Source organism: Pyricularia pennisetigena, chromosome 1 (genome assembly GCF_004337985.1).
Source record: "Pyricularia pennisetigena strain Br36 chromosome 1, whole genome shotgun sequence".
Classification (NCBI taxonomy): domain Eukaryota; kingdom Fungi; phylum Ascomycota; class Sordariomycetes; order Magnaporthales; family Pyriculariaceae; genus Pyricularia; species Pyricularia pennisetigena.
The window spans coordinates 3,619,165-3,635,063 of record NC_043740.1 but is presented as its reverse complement, the minus strand read 5'-3'; the positions used below and the strand labels follow the sequence as shown (position 1 = coordinate 3,635,063).

The following is a 15,899-nucleotide window of genomic DNA, read 5'->3' as shown; positions in this document are numbered from 1 at the left end:
TAACCTGCACCACCACAAGACATTCCAAACAACCCTCGGGCAAAAGCCTTCAGGCCGCACCGCTGCCCGGCACCTCAACGCCCTTCTTCCCCGCGGCCGCAGCCGCCACGGCAGCCCTCGTCCTGGCCAGGGCGTCCTCGACAATGGCCAGCAGCTCAGCCTCGTCCTCCAGCCCAGCGCTGAGGCGCACCTGGGCGGCGCGACAGCCGTACGCGGCGTGGTACCTGCCCTCGTCCTCGCCGGCGCTGTGGTAGATCATGTAGCTAAAGGCCACGGCGAGGGTCCTGTGAGCGCCGAGGTGGCCGCTGTGGAAGAAGTCGCAGCCGTCTAAGAAGGCGGCGGCCGTGTCGAGGTCGGCAAAGTCGACGCTGAGCAGACACGTGTCGCCGGGCGCAAACTCGGGCGTCGCGGGCCGCTTGAACGCGGCGTAGTTTGCACAGGTACGGCCGTGGCGGACGTGGTTGACGGCCGTGACGACGTCCGTGGCGCGCGCCAGGGCGCCGGCCAGCGCGGCGGCGTTGCGATTCAGCGTGGTGCTGCGGGCGAGGTAGTCGGCGTTGTTGGACACGAGGGTCGCGGCGTCGGCGGCGAAGAGCTCGTTGCGGTGCTGCGAGGCCAGCGTCCTGGACAGTGCTCCGTGGTGCTGCGGCATCGACGGGTTCAGAACCACGGAGCCGCCCAGCACGTCGGCGTAGCCGCTGAAGGACTTGGTCAGGGACGTTACGATGACGTCGGCCACGGGGAGGAGGTCGATGTTGGCAAAGGAGCCGACCGTGTCGTCTACCACGAGGGGGAAGCCGTACTTGTCGGCCTGTTATGCGGGTTAATTGTTTTGTTAGCATTGTTTTCTTTTATTTCTCTTTTTCTTTTGGGTTTATATACTGGTAGTAACCTTCATCTTTAGAAAGGCCCCTCAACCTGGAGTTCAGGGGTCAGGGGCTAATCATGAAAAAAAAAATGAAAAAAAAAAAAAAACCTACAAGCTTACGAAGGCTTTTGAGATCGGCCGAGACGAGGATAGGATTCGACGGAAACTCGAGGAAGCAGTAGCTAACCTGCCTCCCCTCCCGATACTCGACCTCGAGCCACTCGCCAACCTGATAGAGGAAATCGTCGTCCTGGCAGGCGCCAAAGTGCTTCATGCCGTCACATCCACTCTCAGTGAACTGTATCCAGGTGTGTTTAAACACGGCGCCGAGGCAGAGGACCTTGCCGGGGCGGTAAGCCACCAGGGCCTCGTGGTTGCGTACAATGGCCGTCATGCCGCTGGGGTAAAGGTAGATGTCGTCAGGCCTGAGCTGCGCCGCGCGTGCCGCGTCGATGGGGGAGCGCTGCAGCAAATCCAGAATGCGTCGACGGAGGGCAACGTGCGAGTGGTCTTCGGGTAGGCCCTCGGGCAGCAGCAAATCCTCCTCACCCCCGGCGCCGACCACCTCCAACGAAGTCTCTATCTCGGGAAGCAGCGCCTCGGCGAGCCTCGTCGACGCTCCCGAACCGACCAGCTGCCACGAGAACACCATAGCTTTGCGGTTTGCAGCCGGGCCGAGGATGACGTAAAGTTTGAACGTGTCTGAGCCTAGTTTGACACGAACGACCGTCTCGTAGATCTCGGAAGTGTTCTTGACCCTGTCCTTGTCGTCCCGGAAAGAGGAGCAGGCGTGCAGCCTGGTCTTTTCCAAGGCATCGGAGCACGCCCAAATGAAGCAAGCCTGAGATTCTTGGAGGCCCAGCTTTTTGTGGACGGCCATGGACAGCTGATGGGGGTGTGAGGAGGAAGTTTTGTTTTAGGATTAGGTCTATGCATATATATATACTCGCAAGGGAACGGAAGTTTGGACTTACTTGTGCAACGACGCCAAACGGCCCAAAGCGTGGGTATATGCTCCGGATTCTTTGCAATATGGCCACATCTCCTTTGAGCAGACCTTCGGCCGATTTCCATCCGGGAAGATGCGTTGTGATGGTATGGGGACCCTCTGGGGGAGCAGAATGTCCGAATTCTGTGGCATTTGCTCTTTGCATCACGGTCGTGGTCATGGTTTCGCTTTGTCTTTTTTTGCTTTTGTTTGTCGACGAACGAGGATTTGGTGCCGCTTCTGCTTCTTTTTTTCTCTCTTTCTTTTTTTTCGACGCTGCTGTTTTTTTTTTTTTTTTTTTTTTTTTTTTTTCAGGATGGTACGACTTCCATTTCTTTTGTATACCTACCTATCTAGGTACAGACAGACATGGGGCGAGTTGGGTGCATTCCCTCTAAGCATTCGTTTTGAAAACCGACACAAAGCTAGTTTGGCTGCTGTATGGAGTCGGCTACTTCTTCGGACACAATCTCGGTCTCGACCACGTTTTCTCCAGCCCCTAAAAAGTCTCCGTCTTACAGTCGGCTCGGTGACTTTTTTTTTTTTCAGCCCTAGCACGATTTGGTCTCGGACCGGCTCATCGGCAACTGACACATTAGCTGACAATGTTTAACTCGTCAAAATCACTATTGGCCATAACACCTTACGCCGTCAGCCAGCGATAATCCGTCTAGATGTACTCCATTATTGTTAGCCAGTGAAGTGAGAATATGCTCACCTCAACGTTGTTTCTTGTCGCTTATTGTTTGGGTACTGTATGTCTACACAAGGAGCAATCCCACCCGAAGATGCTCACATTGAGTGTCAACAAAGACAAGGAGAACAACACTAGCCTACAGGTCAAGACATAAGGAAACTATATTCTGCGAGGCAGACCCGACTATGTACACCATTACCATTGACACATACAGGCGTCCTCAACTGTTTTTTTTTTTCTCTTTTTTTTTTCTCGCTTCACAAACTCCCGAGTAAAGTACTGTCACACAGGGGCCTACCAAAAACTTCTCTTGTGCCCCTCATACCCAAAGTTCAGAAGAACCGCAATGAACAATGTCACACATAGAGCTGAAGGCCCCAGCTTGTCGTAGTACTTGGCCGACGCTCGGCGCGTGCGAATCGCCCGGCTTCTGTACAGGTAGATAGCCACCGAGTATATCAAGCAAAGAATTGCAACAATCGTGAAGGCACCGGCTGCCACAAATGCAGCGCTGTTGGGCTTGTCGCCAAAGTTCAGCAGAGTTGTAGCAATCATGCCCACGTATATCGAATATTCGAGCTGTATAATCCGTTAGCATCCAGTGTCGTTTAAATTAGTTGAAAGAGAAAAGTGTTGTTGTTAATGTCAACAAGACGACTACTCACCCAACCCAGAAAGGTGCGCTCGGCGGCAAAGTACACCTTTGGTTCGACACGGACCGGCACATGAATCTTCTTGCCCTTAGGAGCCTTGAACCGCTTCAGACTCGTGTCCTCGCTCCCCCAGAGAGCCTCGTTTCGCTCGCTTCTCGGGATGGCTGACCCTCGGGGGCGCGGGATGAGCGCCTTCGCCACCGCCAAACCCGTGTGCGCGGCTTTACTCGAATATATAGAAAACAGTGTCGAGTAGTAGTCCCAACCACCCACTCTCCGTGCCTCTTCCAGCCGAACGTCCTCATCCTCCTCTACGTCCGAATCGTAGACAGGATAATCTTCATCGGCTACCGGCTGCGCCACAGTCTGGTCCTCGACATCTTGTGCTCGCTGACCACGGTGGAGTCCCCGGCTGGATGATTCACCATTGCCGTTGGTAGTATGCGCGCCAGCTGCACCGTTCTTGCCCGCATCTTCGGCCTCCTCGTCGTCCGAATCTATCTCGTCCTCTTCGTCGTCGGTGGTGGCCGTTACTGCCGAGTTGGCTGCCGGTCGGTGGATGCCGAAATTGTGAGTCCGTGGTTTTCTTATGTCGACATCCATTTGCGGGAGCCAGAAGGGCAACAAGTTGATTCTGTCCTGAAACAGGCTCGCACATCCGTGGATGAATTTCGAAAACTTGGGCACCGACTCTACCAGGTGGCTCGATGTGAGCTGGCGCACCCAGTCTGGCGGTTGCTGTCCTACATGGGTCTGCAGCTTGACCTCCAGCACGGCATAAGGGAACCGAACAATGTCCTCGGGCGGCAGCTGGCTGAAAGGATGGTCGATCCCAATGTCCATCCTGCGCCAGTTGTCACCGGCACGTTTCCTGCCATCCAAGTCGTCCTCGCGTACCATGCAGAGTTCAGTATCGAGCGAGATGCGCACTCGTGCATCTGCCGGCAACTGGAACGCTGTGCGATTGTAAAACGACCGACAGACAGGCTTGTAACCCTTTTTCAGCACCGAATACTGAATCTCTGCCGCGAGACGCTCCTGCTCATCGAGCACCTTTTGTGGCTTCTTGCCCTCCCGGCGAGCCTTTTCAAAGAGGGCCGCAGGTAGGAGATCTCCCTTCATGTACGCGTTCACGTTCTTCTCCTTGATGGGGAAGCGCGCCTTGACCGACTTCTCGCCCGTCCAGTCTTCGCGATGCGTCTTTCGTTCAACGAATATAGTTTCCGTGTCCATACCGCCGTACCAACGAAGGCGGATGGCCTCGGCACCCTCCGTCTTTTTCAGTCGCCCCTCGTAAAGCTCCCAAGTCTCCGGGTTGTCGTAGTAGATCGACGTGATGGCCGAGTCAGCTACCTCAAATTCCTTGCTTGCGTTGAAGACGAGCACTGGTAGGTGCTTGAGGATAATGAGCTTCAGCTCGGTAACGTTGTCCGGGTGAACCCAGTACTTTGTGGTGTTTCGGACGAAGCTGGCCTGTCCGCCGCCAGCTGCACTGTCTCCCTGAACAGGATTGCCTCGTGTGCGAGCGAGATCATAGAGCTTCGAGAGCTTGACAACTTGAGCGTCGTAGTTCTCCTTGTAGAACGGCTTCGCCTTCAACCGACTGTCCCAGACGGGCTTCAGATGCCAACCTGTCATTTTCTACAGAACAGCAAGCGAGCAGAATTTTAGCATAGAACCCCAACCAACCTACAGTCAAGGCGCTGGCACAAAAAACAGAGACAAAAAAAAAATAATAATAATAAGGGCGTACGTACGTCATGCTTTTTGATAATCTTATAAAACCCAGTGTAGTTGACTTGGACAAACTTGGCAAGGTCGTGAACGTCTGCGATGATATCGCTCAGATCCGACTCGTGCAGGTCAAACTCCTCTTCGGTAGGACCAGGACCGGTGCCGCGTTCGTTTTGGCGCCTGATGGTATCCATGACCTCCTTCTCGCAGACAGCAATCCTTCTGGTGATCTCGATGGACTTGACCTGCTGCTTCTGGTGAATCTTCTCGAGCTCGGCCTCGAGCCTCCGCACAAAGCGAGTCTCGTCATCCTCTGACCATTCCCGGGCTCCCGTGTTCTTGCTGACCGGTCCGCTCGGTTGCTTAAGTTCGGCCTTGAGGCCCGGGTAGTCGAGGTAGTACCATTGGTACTCGGGTATTATGCTGGCCCGCAGCTGCTCGGCGAACTTCATGACGACGACGTTGGGCCTGTCTAGGTGGTACGGACCGGAGAGTCTGGTCGAGTGCCAGGTTCGCTTCTTTGTAGCAAGATCGTATTCAATAATTAGCATGGGTCGGGAGGGTTGCCGAAGCTGCAAGAGCGCCAAGATAGCGCAAAACTAAGGTGATTCCAAAGAATTACGCCATTGACAGGCTTGGTGCCGTCTCTTCAGGGCAATGCGGTTGAGGTATAAACAACAAAAAAGGGAAGGGGAGCTGGTACCGTAAATAGTTTTCGCCCAAGGAGGTAGGGCTGCCAAGATATCCAATAGGAAGGCAGACAGTTGAGGCACCAACCAACCGTAGTAGAATATATACAGATACTACGTTCCAAGGCACAATTTAAAAACAATGGAAACCAAGCGGGCGGCTCTGGTGACGGCAACCAAAATAATGTCCTTGCTCTGCAGGACCAGTTTCGTAGTTTAGCGCTAGCTAGGTAGCTTGGCTAGCTCTTGCAGGAGCTTGCGGGTCGGCTCTTGTCGTGGCTACCCGACCTTGGTTAGCAACTGTGGTTCGCGACTGTCCTATTCTGCGCGACAGTCCAATGGGCGTTCGTCGTAGAGTTAAAAACAAATACATAGAATACAAAAATGCGCCAAGGAAAAAAAAAACTGCAACCACTAGTTCGGCACTGAAGGTGGCTCGATGGATAAGGACGGAGCGTGCTGCAGACAAAAAACCTCAACCTTGGCCACGATGTGCATCGCCACCGAGTGAGTGAAGCTTTCGGGCCAGGGAGGTCGTGTGCTTAGTTCGTGACTGAAACTCCACTATTGCCGTCCACGTTTTTCAAGAATACATTTGATTGGTCAATTGCGTAAGTCTCGATCTCGACTCGACAAGGATCATGGGGTGAACCTGTTGGAGGCTCGGCGCCTTGAACCCCACACCTTGCCGTTGCCCGTTCACTAAGCGCACTGTCTTTGAGCCGGTTATGCGCGTCAAAAGTTCTAGACAGCCACCTCTGCCATGGATGCTTGTCGATCAGGCAAGACTGGAGCATGCAATGATATCAGGTAGTCAATTGATACAGGGTAGGTTTTCCCAGTGAATTGTTTAGTCGAACAAGCCCGATGCGCGGTCCACATCATGACGGCTCGGGTCCGGAAGCCAAGTCCGTCAAAGTGCCCCGCATTACTGCCGCAACAAGCCGGAGGGGTCCGTCCTAGGGGGGGAAAAAAGACAAGAGAAAAAAAAAGTTTGGAATTTGCGCCAAAGTGCCGTACGCACCACCCTGTCTCAAATAATATTTCCTCACCTTCCAACCAACCATAACAAGCTCTACTTATCCCTGCTTGCCCACCATGGCCACCGCCGCAACCCCCGCGGCGCCGGCCGCCACCCCGCCGCCCCAAACCCAGCCGCGCATATCGCCATCCTGCCCCGAAGAGACCGCCGCGATCCTTCGCGCCGCCGCCGCCCACGACGCGCCCCTCCTCAAGAAGCTGCTAGACGAGCCCGGCAAGGCCAGCGTGCAGGACCCGGAGACGCGCGAGACCCCGCTCCACGCCGCCGTGCGGGCCGCCGCCGGCACGGCGCCCGACGACACCGCAGCAATGGACCTCGCGCGCAAGACCCTGACCGAGCTGTTCTGGTCCGGCGCCATCTGGAACGATGTCGACGACAGGGACGAGACGCCCGGGTGCGTGGCGCTGCGCGAGGGCCTGGACGACCTGTACGCCATGTGCCGCGACGCCGGCGTGCGCGCCGAGATGCTGTTTGGGCTGATGGACGGCTACGAGGCGCTCTCGAGTGGCGGCAGCGACGCGGAGGAGCAGGAGGCGGTGGAGGTGGTGGACCTGGATATAGAGAATGGAGAAGAGGCGCCTGAGCTCATCGATGTCGATGCCTTGACGGCTGCGGCTGTCGCCGACGCCCCCACGGAGAAGCACACCGTCGAGAGCGAAGCCTACCTCGCCTCCAAACTGACCTACAACGACGGCGCGCTGATTGACGATGCCGGCAATGGCGTCATGATGGCTTGGGAGACGGATATCATGCGCCGCAGCGTCGACGCCCTGCTGCCTGAGCTGCCCGCCGGCAAGCGTATTCTGAATGTTGGTTTCGGCATGGGGATCATCGACAGCATGTTTGCGGCCACAAAACCGTCTCGGCACCACATTATAGAGGCACATCCTGCCGTGATCCAGCATGCAAAGACCGCACTGGACTCAAAGTTCGGCGCGGCTTGGGAGGAGTCCGGGCCCGAACCGGGCGCCTTCAAGATGCATCAAGGCAAATGGCAAGACGTCTGTCGCAAACTCCTCGAGGCCGGAGAGGTATACGACGCCATTTACTTCGACACATTCGGCGAGGACTACAGCCAGCTCCGCATGTTCTTTACCGAGTTTATACCGGGTCTGCTTGATGCCGAGGGCCGATTTGGTTTCTTTAATGGGCTGGGGGCTGACAGGCGAATCTGCTACGATGTTTACATCAATGTTTCTGAGATGCACCTAGCTGAGGCAGGGCTCGATGTCGACTGGATCGACGTCCCTGTTGACATGGAGCGAATGGCAGAGGCTGGGAAAGGAGAGTGGGAGGGTGTCAAGAGGAGGTACTGGACTCTTGACAGTAAGTTTGCACTTCTTTCCTGGGTTCCCTCCTAATCACGGAAATCTAAACATGTATTCTTTCTATGCCAAGTCTGTGCTAACAAATTGCTGGCAGATTATCGTCTACCAGTGTGTACCTTTTTGGGTTGAGGATCCAGACTTGTGTTCAGTGCTACCACTAATTATCTTAATCTCGTGGTGTCTCGCAACGTAGTTTTGCAACACAATAAGTCTCAATCCCTTCCATAATCATTTCAAAATATTGGCACCGGTACATAGTTCTTAAAGGGACGATAAAACAAAAGGTTCTAGGTTGTTCCTTGGGACATAGGGCGGACATATCTATCAAGCTCTACCATCTGGATAGCTGCGTGTGGGTCTGGTTCATGATCCGTTGCAATGGTGTGATGCATCATGAGACCGATGTATGCCGAATCTCGTTGAGGGACTAACTGGCCCCTCACTTAAAGTTCTCTGGGTTGCTGATGCCGTGGAAATTACCCTCTTTGGCCCTCTTTATCGTCAACGCAGCAATTAGTGCGGCACCCACACCACTGCCATCCTCAGCCGCAAGAATCTCAATAGGATCCTCCTCCTTGGGATCCTTCTTCTCAGGCCAATCGAGGATCTCCCTGAGGGCCTTGGCACCCCGCTGCTTGAAATTGGGATATTTGTTGAAGACAGATCCATCAGCGCCCACATGGCAAGACTGGTAGTTCTTCTTCTTGCAGATTGCGGCCACACCGCATGCTGACAGCCGGGCAGCACGAGTACCGATCAGTTCCGCAGTGCGTCGGATGAGTTCGAGCTCGTTCCGGTTAGGAACCAAGTTGAGCTTGTCCCGGAACAGGTCCAAGGTCTCGGATAAGTTCTCCCAGGGGTCACTAAGCCAATGTTAGTATGCCTTTAGCGGTACTCTTGCTTCTTTGTTCATCCATTGTGGGGGAGCTCACTCTTCGATAGCTGAAAGGAACGACGAGTCGAGTGTGTAGGCACGTCGTAGCTTGGAGATGTCCTGGTTCTTGAAGATGCGGACCTCGTGGTTATCATGCAAGTCAACCAGAATAAGACGGAAGATCTCTCCCAGGTACAATCCGGCGATCATCTTCTCAAATGCCTGCTGTCCAGGTCGGGGAGAATCCTCGTCGATTTTTACATCGTAAGGAGTCCTCGGCAAAACCTTGTGCTGATTGTCGAAAGCGCCCCATTCACAGTTGATAGCCATGGGCGTATCTGGGGGCAGGTTCATATGCGCCAGCTTGGGAATAGAACCACAGTCCTCCATGTACGCAGCATTGCAGCCAGTGCCAAAAATGCAGCCAATACGCATCTTAGTGTCCGTATAAGCTGAGGCAATCAAGGTGCCGGTGGTGTCGTTTATCAGAGCCACAAGTTTGACGGGCACGCCCTGGTCGCGGTCCTTAGTTTGAGCCCTTCTGTCTTGTCACATATTTATCAGGTACTATAACTCACCCTCTCAGACAGTGCCTTCATCAGCATTGGCGCGACATTCTTTCCTTCGACGCCGTCAATATCGAAGCCTTTGGTCCATCGCTGCAAGATGCCCTCATCAACGTAGTTCTGAGTTGCAGGGTAAGAGAAGGTGAAGCCCAAAGGCAGCTTCTCAATCTTCTTTCCGTCATCATGGTGGGTCTCAATGAACTGAAGCAGGCAGTCGGCGATATAGTCCCAAAGCTCATCGGACTGGCCGGTCTTGAGCTCTTCAGGCATCCGGTATTTGGATTGGATAATGTCAAACTCCGACTTCTGGTCAGTGAGCGTGATCTCGCAGACACGTAGGTTGGTACCACCCATATCGAGTGCCAAAAATGTCCCGGTCTCGTAGCCATCCGGGAAGGACATGACCCACGTAGGGTTCATAGGCTGTGGCCAATGTCAGTTGTGATCTACACGAGAGGTTTTGGCATCTATATATATGTGTGTGTATATTGCGTCATGTTTATTTCATTTAAGAGGCTCGCTGCAAGCTCCCTAGGGACACAAACTCACAATGTCACCGCCTTCCACACTCAACCCCCGCTCAAGCTCGCCCACGAAGTGGTTGGTGATTTGCTTGAGCTTGTCGGTGTCGACCGTGAACATCTCCTCAAGGTCCTTGATCTCCTTGACGAGATCCTTCGGAGCGTCCACCATGGTGCCTGTTCGGTATTCTCAGTTAGTTTCAAAGAGCTCAGGATATACTGAGCAGCGGAATTGCATGCCTGCGCGAGAGTTGTGAGGTGAATATGACTGATGTTGTCTCCTAGTAGAAACAAAGGTCCCGTTGTTCACAGTCCACGACATCTCGAGGTTTCACTAGCTGCTTACGCCCTTATTCAAGCTCTTCTTCGGTGTGTGGACAGGGATGAATGATTCAGGAGGAAGTTTATATCGAGATGATAAGTGTTGAGCTGGAACAGGGATGATGGATGTACAAAAAACAAAAGCTTGTGTTGAATTGAGTCTCACACTTGGAGGTCGGGATAGAGCTTGGGCGGCTGAGTTGGAAGCTCAAGGGAGTATTTATTGCAGGTTCGTCAAGTGCCCGATGAAGTAGGTAGCTTTGGATTTCGTAATCAACACTGCAGTGCTTTTTCTCCTGGGTAACGCATGACAGTGCGAAATGGCGCAAAGTTCTATGCGGAAATACCGGATGCGGGATAGCGAGCTAAATGTCGAGGCGCAGGCAAATTGAATGGGAAAAGGTTGTTTTGACTGAATGCGTGAGGGCACAAGGAGACGGGTGAATAGGCAAAAGTGTGGTGTGCTGGGGGTGTGTGATGCAATGATGTCGTTCGTGCGTGAGAAGCCGCTTCCACCACCAGCGGTATTTCCCCTCTTTACCAAGCCTTTGAAGAATTCGGGGATCTCTACCGGGATCGCTTGACGCCTGCCTGGTTTGGTATGGTTGGTTGGCTTGGTATTCGGGAGTGCATGTGGTTGGGCGTCGTCGGATTGGATGTGCTTCAAGCAGTGCTGTATTCTGCGTGTGTCGAATGATGACTACAGCTAGAAGCTTCTGTCTTGGTTCCATCCTCGATCCAAACTCAAATTAAAATAGATCTGATGACAGATAAGAAAGTTGCTCGTCAAGTGGCCGATTGAAATGGGATTGTGACACCCAGCAACATTAAACATCACAAATAACTTTCTGCTTGCCGTTCAATATGCTCAGGAGGGCTGTCTGTTGTTCTCCGTATAAAAAGCGAGGCCAAGCACACTAAACTGAGAGAAGCACAAGGAACTTGTGTCGCCAGAAGGAAAACACAATATGTGAACAAAATAACTTACTACCCCTGCGTGGCGGCGGCTTCTTCGGACCCAAGCCCACCATTTTGGCGTTGACTATCGTTTGACGTCGGTAAAGATATATAGAATACGGATGAAGAACCCTACAGCGTCAAAGTAGGGTGTATCGATGTGCCAAAAATCCCAAGTACTCAGGCAATGAGCAGGTATAAGGAAAAGCGTAGATATTTAAGTGTACTGTACAGCTGTTGGGCCGGTAGATTATTCTCAATTGAAGAAGGATACACACCGACAAGCTCATCAACGAACTCATGTACCCAAAGCAAAATAAGTTTGGTTTGAATTTACAGAACCCGCAGAAGCAGAAGCACATCGCGTCACCGACTGGAGCATTATCTAATCTTGAGGGTCCGCAAAATGCAGCGTGAATCGCATCAAACCACAAAGACAGGAGCTACCTGCTAAAGCTGCTATGGAGCCGATTGTCACCTTCTATGTACCCCTTCCTTCCTGAGCGAGACAAAACACTGGATGTGAACCTATCGTGTCTTAGAGCTCTCCTACCTAAAGTCGGTACCACGCTGGATTACTGCGTAAGAATATCTCGTGCGAAAAGGCATGTACAATACGATGCTGTACAGCAGAGGGAGACCGCGGGGCAATTACAATGAGGGGTCGTACGAGTTACACCTGCAGCTGTGCCAAGATGAAATGACGCAGCTAGGAACTGGGGTGCCTGGCAATTAGATAGATTTGACATCCTAGAGACGTGGCGCAGCCGTTGATTCCCCCAGCCACATATTCCAACATCAATGTGGCACATGAAACGCAACGTAAGCTTTTTGATCCCTGCACAACACGGGACAGGGACAGCTCCATCGATTGATGCAAGCTGTCTCGAAGTGTGAAGCGGGTCGGCTTCGTTAGTTGGTCAGGTATATCTCATCGGCGTCACGACGGATCTTCATATCGAGCTTCCGACGTCACGAAAGACGACTGTGACGATTCAATTGCCAACGGGGAAGCGCCGCCAGTATTGTTGATGACCAATTTCGTTTCATTTCTCTCACAATGAAGCTCTGGACAGCCATCCCGGCTGCGCTGTCGCTCCTCAGCTTCGCGACGGCAAGCTCCGTTCGCCTTCCTTCGACCTTCAAACCACCTCAAGTATTCAAGAACGTCAACTTGGTTCATGTCATATCGCTAGAGAAGATATATGTCAAGGAGCAGGTCAACGTCCTGATTGAGAACATCGCCAGCACTCCTCAGGATGAGTACTTCTTCCCGTTCACGGTCGACGAGCTGTCACGGGTTGGTGGGTTCGAGGTGAAGGACCGTAAGAACGACGACGCAGGCCCTTTTACAGTCGAAGCAGTTGAGTTTGACCCGAAAAGGTGAGCATCCTGTTGGCCTCCATTTGGCGCGCTTTTTGCAACGGCAGATCTTGGGAGATGGAGCTAACGATTCTCTCCCCTCCAGCGACCTGCAGTACTACCGGATACGACTGCCCACCCCGCTCAAAGCTGGAGGTCAGCAGACTTTGGGAATCACCTACAACATCCTGAAGGCGCTTAGGCCGCTGCCTGCGCAAGTGGCCCAGGACGGGAGCCAGTTCCTTGCGTACCGCTTCTCTGCGTACTGTCCGTCAGTCTATGTCACATCGAAGCAAAAGACAGAAGTCAAGTTCTCTTCGCCTAATGTCCCCGATTACACAAAACTTCCCTCTGTCGATGGCGACAAGCCCAACCCGGCAAAGCAGGGCTCCAAGCTCACCTACGGCCCCTTCGATGAGAAGCCTGCCGGTGCTTTCGAGCCGGTCCAGGTTAGGTTCGAGTTCACCAAACCCGTGACTCACATTGCCCGCCTGGAGCGGGATATCGAGGTCAGCCACTGGGGCGGTAATGTTGCTTTCGAGGAGCGTTACACTCTTTTCAACATGGGCGCCAACCTTAGCTCGCAGTTCAGCCGCGTCAAGTGGGCCACCCAAAGCTACCACAACTCTCCCACACATGCTCTCAAGGAAATCAAGTTCCCTCTTCGTGTGGGAAGTTCCGACGTGTACTACTATGACGTGATCGGTAATGTCTCTACCTCGAGATTCCGCAGCAACAAGCGGGAAGCCCTTCTGGAGGTGAAGCCGCGTTACCCCATCTTTGGTGGTTGGAGGTTCCCTTTTACCATCGGATGGAATGCGGATGCCAAGAATTTTGTGCGCCGTGCTAGCGGAGGTCAATACGTGCTCAATGTGCCTTTTCTGGAGGGACCTAAGCAGCCCGAAGGTATCGAGTACAGCCAGGTTCAGCTGCGACTACTGCTTCCCGAGGGAGCCACGTAAGTATTACAGAGTGCAAGCTGATACTTCTAGGTAATATGAAGAACGGCACTGACTGATATACTTAACACAGCAACGTCAAGTACCACACCAAAATCCCTTCGTCGTCGATCACGTCGGTTGAGGTTGGAACGCAAAGGACATACTTGGATACAATCGGAAGGACATCTTTGGTGATCACAGCGCACAATCTCATCGATGAGCACCGCGACCGGGAGCTTGTAGTATCCTACGATTACTCGTTCAATGCAAGCTTGCGGAAGCCCTTGGTGATCTTTACGAGCTTGATGGGCGTTTTTGCGCTTGTCTGGGCTGCAGGCCAAGTCGAAACCAAGTTTTCTTACAAGAAGTAGACGAGAACTTGACCGGTATTTAGAAGGAGAAGCCTTCGTTATGACGAGTTTTACAAGGGAATTTGATGATGCAAAAAGGAGACTCTCAGGCTTTGTTTCGCGCATATGTAATACCAATCTGCTCGGAAGGGAGATATAAAACCCAAAAAAAAAAGGTTCGCATTTCAGGCCTTGCTAAGGAAGCTTGCCGTTTGATTCGCCCTGTTGCTTAGATGCCTTGAGGTGTTTGGTGATTCGAGATCCCATGGCTCTTTAAACTCCAAGCTTACAGCCGTCCGGTCATCTAGAATTAGGCATGTAAGGCCAGCTGAAGCAGTCAGCAGGGACTTCAGCACACGGACCCTTTGCTTTTGGTAGATAGGGCTGCATTACGCTCCCGCTGAGGCCGCGCCCATTAGGGTAGTAAGTACATCGTACTTGATTAAGCTGCATAAGCACTTTAGTTAGCTGCAATCTGCCCGCCCGCATCACTCGAAAGCGAAAATGTTTCAGTCTAGACTAGGTAGGGATTATCAGGAGTTTCAGATTGAGAGAGAGGGAAAAAAGGGACATTCTTCATCGATTCTTGTGATGAGCTGGGGGAAAAAAAAAAGAAATACAGATATGATGTCTTCTTTTCTCACGACTTGCCTAGGTTCGGTTCGCAGTCTTTTCGGCATTACCTCATAGCTCCTGCACGACAAGCAGGGATTGCAAGGGGTCTTTGATTCAACCTGGTTGTTGTGCAGGGTCTCACCCTCCCCGCAGCCCAACTCAATACGGGTGCTGCGTTCTGCAGCCGACGCCCGGTTTTTTCCCTTTTTTTTTTTTTTTTTTTTTTTTTAGACCTACTATATCGTAGTCGTAGTTGCGCCACATTCGCTTTGCGGCAGTGCTACTGTGTTACAAAGAGCGACTATGTGGGGTTTATCTTTTTCCTACCGATTCCTTGCATTTCTGATCGAGTCGGGCTTCAAAAAGCAGGCGGCCTAGCTCCAGTTTGCGATTGGGGCGCAGGCACAAGCGCGTGAAGAGTGGGTGTGGGGTGTGGCAGATGACTCCCTGACATGCGTAGGGACAAGTGCAAGTCATCCTGTCTATCTCTTCTAACCCTTGCCCATGGCTTTGGTTGCCTTGTTTAAGGTGATGTGCGTTCCGACGAAAAGACGACACTACACTTGCAGGGCTTTTGGATATAAACCAGTCGGGTCCTCCCTGTTCAGGGTCCTTTTTCTAATTTTTTCCCCCCGAGTTCCTGGATCATAGCTTTTAGTTTTCCTTGGGTTTGAATCCTTCATCCTCCGTCTACAATTACAGAGACAGTAGCTATTTGCATAGCATACTACAACGTCCCACTACCGTACAACAGACCTCTTACACACCATTAGCTGCAATCACGCCGCCAGATCCGCGTCCCAACCACAACACAAATCCGGTTCCCTGGTTCTGTGTATAGCCGCCAAATACCAAATACTCGGATATCCGTCTACCACACATAACCCCCACCTACCTATATACACACTGTATCAACTCCACTACCTGCCACCCAGACAATCCAAGATGTGCTTTGGTGCAGAGCCCTCAAAGACAAAGTACTACTACCGGGAGGAGATCGTCCCCCCGAGGAGACATCACCATCACCACCACCACCATGGACATCATCACCACGGGCATCACCACCACTCGCCCAGGTCTTCGTATGTGAGCGTCTCATCGCACAGGTCACACCACGGTCACCATGGTCATCACCATCACAGCCCGCGCGCCAGCGGGCCAGTCATCTACCAGCGCAGCAGCGAGACCACGAGCAGGCGATATGTCTGATTGTGGAGTGCATTTCGTGCGTGGCTTCTTGTTTTATTTATGATTATGATCTTTTGCTCTTCTTTTATGAGCCTCATGATTTTCGTATAAGCGGCTTGCAAAGCTGTCTCTTGTATAGACACCGAGGTCTCGCGGGTTCATGTTTGTTTCATTTCTTTACATTTCTTCCACTTTTCAGTGTCGG

General features: G+C 52.7%; 6 protein-coding genes across 6 annotated transcripts; 3 read left to right on the top strand and 3 right to left on the bottom strand.

Moving 5' to 3' along the window:
• Positions 1 to 49: 49 nt before the first annotated feature.
• On the bottom strand, positions 50 to 2,037 carry PpBr36_07631 (uncharacterized protein; the record flags this gene model as incomplete). The annotated part of the gene is made up of 3 exons (XM_029894766.1): positions 50 to 811; positions 981 to 1,754; positions 1,843 to 2,037. The coding sequence occupies 3 exons, from the start codon at positions 2,035 to 2,037 to the stop codon at positions 50 to 52; spliced, it is 1,731 nt and encodes a 576-aa protein (XP_029748476.1).
• Positions 2,038 to 2,847: 810 nt separating this feature from the next.
• Positions 2,848 to 5,491, bottom strand: PpBr36_07630 (uncharacterized protein; the record flags this gene model as incomplete). The annotated part of the gene is made up of 3 exons (XM_029894765.1): positions 2,848 to 3,132; positions 3,219 to 4,847; positions 4,964 to 5,491. 3 exons carry the CDS (start codon positions 5,489 to 5,491, stop codon positions 2,848 to 2,850), a joined length of 2,442 nt encoding a protein of 813 aa, XP_029748475.1.
• Positions 5,492 to 6,727: 1,236 nt separating this feature from the next.
• Positions 6,728 to 8,032, top strand: PpBr36_07629 (uncharacterized protein; the record flags this gene model as incomplete). The annotated part of the gene is made up of 1 exon (XM_029894764.1): positions 6,728 to 8,032. The coding sequence occupies one exon, from the start codon at positions 6,728 to 6,730 to the stop codon at positions 8,030 to 8,032; it is 1,305 nt and encodes a 434-aa protein (XP_029747871.1).
• Positions 8,033 to 8,438: 406 nt separating this feature from the next.
• PpBr36_07628 (uncharacterized protein) lies at positions 8,439 to 10,132 on the bottom strand (the record flags this gene model as incomplete). The annotated part of the gene is made up of 4 exons (XM_029894763.1): positions 8,439 to 8,862; positions 8,932 to 9,398; positions 9,452 to 9,862; positions 9,989 to 10,132. 4 exons carry the CDS (start codon positions 10,130 to 10,132, stop codon positions 8,439 to 8,441), a joined length of 1,446 nt encoding a protein of 481 aa, XP_029747872.1.
• A 2,166-nt stretch (positions 10,133 to 12,298) lies between these two features.
• PpBr36_07627 (uncharacterized protein) lies at positions 12,299 to 13,912 on the top strand (the record flags this gene model as incomplete). The annotated part of the gene is made up of 3 exons (XM_029894762.1): positions 12,299 to 12,621; positions 12,707 to 13,558; positions 13,633 to 13,912. 3 exons carry the CDS (start codon positions 12,299 to 12,301, stop codon positions 13,910 to 13,912), a joined length of 1,455 nt encoding a protein of 484 aa, XP_029747867.1.
• A 1,539-nt stretch (positions 13,913 to 15,451) lies between these two features.
• PpBr36_07626 (uncharacterized protein) lies at positions 15,452 to 15,715 on the top strand (the record flags this gene model as incomplete). Its single annotated transcript, XM_029894761.1, has 1 exon — positions 15,452 to 15,715. The coding sequence occupies one exon, from the start codon at positions 15,452 to 15,454 to the stop codon at positions 15,713 to 15,715; it is 264 nt and encodes an 87-aa protein (XP_029747868.1).
• Between the last annotated feature and the right edge of the window lie 184 nt (positions 15,716 to 15,899).